Source organism: Tigriopus californicus, chromosome 3 (assembly GCF_007210705.1).
Source record: "Tigriopus californicus strain San Diego chromosome 3, Tcal_SD_v2.1, whole genome shotgun sequence".
Lineage (NCBI taxonomy): Eukaryota > Metazoa > Arthropoda > Copepoda > Harpacticoida > Harpacticidae > Tigriopus > Tigriopus californicus.
The window spans coordinates 8,542,632-8,549,418 of record NC_081442.1 but is presented as its reverse complement, the minus strand read 5'-3'; the positions used below and the strand labels follow the sequence as shown (position 1 = coordinate 8,549,418).

Genomic DNA, 6,787 nt, shown 5'->3' with positions numbered 1-6,787 from the left:
GGAAATGAGTTCTTCTGCTCACCGTACTAGGAAGGCAATTTCTCCAACTGAATGTCGCCCAGTGCAAGCAAGAGCTGACGGTGAACATCAAGCAATGACCCTATTGCATGTTCATAGGCGTTTTGACATTTGAATACCGAACCGTAATTACTCTGTTCACTGTCTCACTTGCTCTCCCCGACGACCTCTCTCCGTGTTTTGTCCTCCAGATCCGTCAAGTCTCAACCCCATTGGAGCTCCAATCGAGCTCCGGGGTGAATTTTCTTTGAGGTCGCCCGAAGGCAGCGTCCACCTCAAACTGTTGCGCCACAGAAGTCACCAAAACCATCATCGGTCCCGTCTGACTTGCCTAATTGGGTCTTGGGACACAGTAGAGAGCATGTGGCCGGCAGATTTTTATCCGTTTTATTGTTAATCTCCCTTTTGGCAAAAGGACTTTGGGCAGGGAAGCTTTGAAGTTAAAAAACCCTGATGCCCGTGAGAGATCTTCATTCATTGGAGATGCGAGAGAAAAGGAGGCGATCGATCGGAAAGATAAGACCCAAAAAGATCAGATCACCGCCAATAATTAAAAGATGAAAAAGATCCAGAAACGTCTAGTTAAATTGAAGCCTTGCGGTCGATTTATTGTCATCATTTCACCGAAGCATGTAGTGTTCTACAGATATATAATCAGGTTCTGTTTTCATAAATATCACCATCCTTAAGAGATGAGAGAAGCGTAATGGTTTTCGAGTTGAAAGATTTTTTGAACTGCATGTATGGATATTTTTGATTCGTAAATATTGAGATCAGAATCAGCTCACGAGGATCGAGCAGTGCGAATCCATATTCTCTGCTTGATCAAAGACAGCCTGAAGGACATGGGTATTGTAATCCGTGAAGATATCTACGGCTGAGAGTGGCGAAGAGGATCGGGAGGAGGGCGATCCAGTGGGCAAACAATCGCCATCGGGGTGATCGTACTCCTCACCAAGAGCACTGTCATTGGACATGTATTCCTTGCAAAAGAGATCAGGTTCGGGGGAGCTTTCCGGGCCCAAGCGGGTAGTGGAATCCGGTTTGTATTCGGCTTCCATCGTCATTGGAAACGAGTGACTTCGGCGAAGGCCGGGTTTGCATGATGTGGAATCCGGCGTTTGGACAATTTCAATTTGAGGTGGTTTCAGGTAGTCGGGTAATATAGATGCCAAGTCTTTAATGCATTGATTGAGATGGTTCTGGAAATGGTAAGAAAACTCTTGGTTAAAACCACGCGTTTTTTGAGAGATTGTGTTAGTCCAAGATAGGAACACTTACTGTAGCTGTGTGGGTGGCTGTTTGCAGCCTCAATTGGATCTCACGGAGAGCCAGGGCTTGATCTTGGAACTTTGAAAGACATTTCACAGCCAGCAACAAACTGGAGGCGGCTAAAAGGCTGGCCGAGTGGTACGAGAATTGGTAGTCGGTGGCACAAAGTGCAAGAATAGTTTCTGATCGTCTTCGGAGCTCCTCTTGCTCGTCATCAGTGATATTTAGTCCCAAACGAGGGATGGTGTGATCAAGATAGTCCATCGAGGTGATGGCAGTCAGCTCCCATTGCAGCTTGTACAATACCAAGAGCTCCCATTCCTAGAAAAATGAGATCCAATTGTTACACACGTTGACGAGACTCGAGACTAGAAGGCACTCTCAATGCCAGCACAGGAAACATCATATGTCCCATTAACATTCCAAACTCGGCCAAAGGTCTAATTAAGTGCGGCGCTAAGAGCCCTCAAAATTGGCAGGGTAAGGGTCCAAAGATATCTACAATGTCCATGTGACAACCTTAAAAAAATGTTTGGCAAACAAATACGAAAATATAGAAACATACCTTGATCTCGTCTTGGGTAATACTGTAGTCAGTGTAGACTATGATGGTCTGGCCTGGGATCGGGCAAGGTTCTCGGATCTTTGAACTAATCAGAAGGCACACGGAGCCCAAAAGTTGGAGTTGCGACTTCATGACCGGGCACAAGGCCAAGAAGCGGTCCAGCATATTCATGGCTAGACAGAACACCTCGGGTTGACTCTGTTGCTCATGGATGACCTCCAACATCCATTCGGCGACGATCTTCCTCATGGAGGATGTCACACTCAGCTGTTGAACCGAGGTCATGTAATCAGGCACACAGGGTAGGTATTTGTCCTCATTGCGCAGGAGGTTCTGCAGGATGCGATGATCCTTCACTTGAGAATTGTCTGGAAAGGCCTTGACCGTGGGCGGCAATTCCGGATAGTTGTCACGGAAACGTTCTTCCGCCATCATCGGCTCACTGAAGGTGGCGGCGTGGCTTTTGGACTCGGGTGTCTTGGTCAGCTCGCCAATGTCCAAAACCTCGGTACACAAGAGGCTGAGACTGTCTTGAGTGAATTGAGTCATGGTAGCGATCGGTCAGAGCGCAAGTCCAATAACCAGGAAATCGAAGTATTTAATATTTAGAAAGCCGGCAACACCATTGCTCACCGAGAATTTCACCACCGAGATCTGCTCTCTTTGACAGTTTGTCTCTCTCTGAACAGGAAAAACGGCGATTGCCAGATCATTCGCCTGCCAACGAGAGTGGTCTGGCTGGCTGAGTGATGTTGCTAGGACTTCCAAGGGCCTAGGAGAAGAACAGGAGAAGCAGAAGGGCTCGCCGTTCTCGCCATCCACGCCCAGCACAAGCTTTGGAATGCAGTCATCCTGGAGACAGCCCGAGCTCTCCAATGTTGAATCACCGATGGAGAGCTAGCTGGGGCTGACTCTTCCCTGTACGTCCCTACATACGTAGATACAGCCCTAGTACGCCGTTTGAACTCCAAGTGAGGAATGAAAGAGCTCGAGCTTCGCTCCCTGCTTAGGGAAGGACCTGGCTGTCACCATGAGCGAGCTCATCCGTTGCTCAGCTGGTTCCGTGGTTGTTGCGGGAATCAGCTGATCGGGGGAGCTCTATGGATCAAGAGCTAGATCGGAAGAGCTCTCCAATGTTGAATCACCGATGGAGAGCTAGCTGGGGCTGACTCTTCCCTGTACGTCCCTACATACGTACAGCCCTAGTACGCCGTTTGAACTCCAAGTGAGGAATGAAAGAGCTCGAGCTTCGCTCCCTGCTTAGGGAAGGACATGGCTGTCACCATGAGCGAGCTCATCCGTTGCTCAGCTGGTTCCGTGGTTGTTGCGGGAATCAGCTGATCGGGGGAGCTCTATGGATCAAGAGCTCTCATGCCTCTCTCTGGCGGATTCAGAACGCGGGTAGGTCTTCCTAGCTCCCGCCATCGTCTCCGGTGGAGGAAACCGATTATCCAAGAGTTCGTGTCCAGAAGTACATACAGACTCGAGTAGCGAGACCAGCGAGACCAGCGAGACTCGAAGAGAGCTACTTTCGTCCAGAATACTCGGAAGCACGGCCAAAGGCCGACGACCAAGGGCTGTCTCTTTGGCCAGCAGACGACGACGGGAATCTTGGGGCCACTGATCGTGATGGTGGTAGTTGTGATCGAGTTCCTAAGTGCCGCCGGCTGCTGGCCAGAGGTCGCCGTGGAAGTTGCCATAGATTTACTTGTTCTTTCTTCTACGTCATTTTCCCTCCCAAAGCTGGACAGAAAAATCTACGCGGTTTCTTTTTCCTGGCGCAATAATTAGACTCTCGGGAGGAAATTTTAGGGCAAAAACTGTTGCTACAAGACAGGTCAAAGACGAGCAACCAGCAAGTTGCCGACCAACCTGAGCCCAAAGAAAGAACCCGAGGTGTCCAAGACGACGAGGACGACGAAGAAGACGAAGACACTTGTCTTTGGGTTTGACCGGTCACGCACGCAACCATATCTTGAGCCATTTTTTCATAACATTGCAGGTCAACCATCATTTGGCCCGAACTGGAGTGGCCGAAATTAGTAACGGGTGCAAGATCCATGTAAACTTGGTTTGCCGAGGTAAACGACGCTACATCTACTACAATATCTTGACAACGTTGCCAAAAGCCTCCGAATGTTACCTTGAAATTCAACTTTGATCGACTTCCTGGGCGTTGGATGCCATCTTAATCTCCTTTTCCAAATGATATCAAAGAGGTTGCTGTTGTTGGGATCTGATGGCTCCTTTTGCATGCCACCTGGGAAAGGTAGCATCAAGTTGAAAGGGCATTAAAACCTTTTTTCTCTGCATTCCACCCGCGAAGACACGAATTGTTGTTGTTCGGATTGGCCCTTAACCGCGGTTCATGCCAGTCCTGAATTAGTTTTTTTTCCAAACTGCGGTAGATCCAGAGCAACTCCCGGTCGTTCCCGAGATGACACCTTGAAAATTGAACAGACTCGTTTTTATAAACCCCATCGCGGAGTTCGTCGGGTAGATCCCGCCCTCATCATCATGATCCCCCTTCCAATCTCTTCAAAGAAAGGCTCTCAAAGACGATAGTTGTACTCGGGTTATCTCAAACATGTAATGACCACTGTTGTCTGGATGGCTCTGTTTTACTATTACTATGTAGTTACGTAGTAGCTAGCCTCTGAATCTGATCCAGACAATCGTTCTTGGATGCTCGCCAAGGTATTTGACAGATCTTTGATGAGACTTGTCACATTGCCCATTGTCTTGAGGAATTGCTCCTGGCACAAGACCCAAGACACCCGATCGATTCGTTGACAACCATCCTCTGACATTAGTATGCCTTATCGAAGGGTTGAGAAAGAAGTATCTTGGCATCCTGCCTGCATTCTACCATAATCAACCCAATCTAGGAAAACGGAGCAAAGGGATCTGAGAGAACTTGTACAAATCTACGACATTCCGCTTTTCCCATGCCCACATGATCCCTTCTCCCAAATATGGGCCGATCCTCGATACACAGAGAGGAACACACGTACGTGAACATGCAAGCTGGAATGTGGATTGGAATGCCAGTCAAGATCACCTTGGTCGTCTTCATCTGGTTTCAACCATCCATTCAGGCGGACTACGTACGAACACTCACATGTATGCAGACTGGACAAGCAACAAGAAGTGGGAGGAGGCGGAGAAGGCCTGAAACACAGACTAGAGTGTACCCAAGTATAATGGCCCCATCGTGGGCCGTCAAATGAGAGGGGATGGAGAACATCTAGGGCTCTTACATCGTTGGTGGAAGGTAAACAGACAGGCAGGCCATGGAGCAAACAGTTCAAAAAGTGGCCGAAGCGGTCATAAAAATTCAAAAAATCCGTGTCTGAAGAGCGTCGTCATGGTTAACCTGGATCTTCTCGCCACCTTCGTCGAGCGTGGCCGCGGACGGTGTAGATGGCATCTCGTTGCCCTTAACGATGAATGTTTTATTCATGGAGGTTCCTGGCAAATTCACACATTCCCTCCACATGATGAGTCGATGAGAGGATGATAATGATACCTGTTCTCAAGTTCAGAGTCTGACCGAAAATCGAGCAAAAATCGATGTGAATGCGCATACTAATTACCTTTCGGAAGACCCACCTGACCTTGAACCATGAACCGAGTCGTGAATATGTCAAGAGTACTGACGTTTTACCACCGACACCGCCCCAACCAAAGCCGTACGTATCAACCAGTCAAAGGAAGGAGCCATTGACTCCGGAATGTGATGGGCCCCACGAACGAAACAAACGAAGCTCGAAGATAGCCCGGAGAGCAACGAAATAGCAATAAAATTCTTCCGTAAAAAACTATGCGTGTGTGTACCTAGTATGCAAAGTGGCGGTGTCATTCTTCCAACCTCGTGGGAATTCAAACCAGTTTCCAGGGTTATTGGTTGGCGTAGTGTCAAGACATTCCTCGTGGCATGTCATCAGCTCTTGGAATTTGTATGAGCAACACACTCCAATGTCTATTTGCTCAATGGACTCTCCACTCAAAGTAAAGGCACATCCGGTGAAGTTGGAGCTTTCTTCTTAGGGTGGTTACGTATTCACGTGCATACGTACATGTCAGTAAACTCATTTAGCTTCTTGAGTCGAACCATTTCATACGGAAGGGAGCCATGAAAGTGACCGTATCAATCCCGATACTTCATACAAAGGACAGTACATATTGTAGAACCAACCATGGGGATAAGGCACCGACGCTTCCATTGGGAAGGGGGAATAGAGGAGTGAGAGTGATGTCCGAGAATTGGGTTGTTGCATGGTCTCATGGTTCCATTGAATTGCCCGAAATATCATCTTCTCACATTTAATTCTTGCTTCAGTCCACTTCAAAAGTTGAATAGGCAAAAAATGAAGTCGATGGACACAGAGGGAGTCAGCCGACCCAACTTCCAATGGGGTGATCCTCAAAGCTTTGATTGGGATGAAATAGCAACAAGGCCAGAAATGAATCATCATTACGTAGACATACACAGTGTTGCCCTACTGGGTCCATACATCCACGGTCCACTGTGAGTGCATGCACCGCACCTTCGTCGATATGAGTGGTGGTAATCAATTCAAAGGGAATCTGAAAGAGCAGAAAATTTCCATTAATCATTTTGCAACGGCCAATTTCATATTGAACTTTGATTTAAGGAGCTACCTGTGCCTTCAAGACAAGATCAGAGTCTAATTTGGCCGCAGAGGGAAATATGCTGGCTCACTACTTTGCGGAGTGCCAATCTTCCAATAAACTGGTAATTTCCCTTGAGGCTAACAACTTCAAGCAGTTCCAACTTCCAACTGAAGCGGCAATCTGGTAACAAAATAGCAACGCCATAGCCGCCCATTACAAAAAAGCCTAATACCTCAAGTTGGAGTTTCTATTCTCTAAAAAAAGCGTTGTCTGCCTTGGACGAAATGTCTGCAC

At 47.8% G+C, this 6,787-nt stretch overlaps 1 protein-coding gene across 1 annotated transcript; it reads right to left on the bottom strand.

Annotated features, from left to right (window-relative positions):
• Positions 1–600: 600 nt before the first annotated feature.
• On the bottom strand, positions 601–2,836 carry LOC131877923 (G1/S-specific cyclin-D2-like). The gene is made up of 3 exons (XM_059223764.1): positions 1,856–2,836; positions 1,300–1,611; positions 601–1,220 (listed from the first exon to the last, which is right to left on the bottom strand). The coding sequence occupies exons 1-3, from the start codon at positions 2,402–2,404 to the stop codon at positions 798–800; spliced, it is 1,284 nt and encodes a 427-aa protein (XP_059079747.1). The 5' UTR covers positions 2,405–2,836; the 3' UTR covers positions 601–797.
• Between the last annotated feature and the right edge of the window lie 3,951 nt (positions 2,837–6,787).

Bases quoted from the DNA above. Each gene is read 5' to 3' on its own strand.
- LOC131877923 (XM_059223764.1), bottom strand. From the start codon at position 2,404: ATGACTCAATTCACTCAAGACAGTCTCAGCCTCTTGTGTACCGAGGTT. The intron at 1,612-1,855 runs GTATGTTTCTAT...TCATTTTTCTAG, and splicing joins TTACCCAAGACGAGATCAAG to GAATGGGAGCTCTTGGTATT. The intron at 1,221-1,299 runs GTAAGTGTTCCT...TACCATTTCCAG, and splicing joins CAGCCACCCACACAGCTACA to AACCATCTCAATCAATGCAT.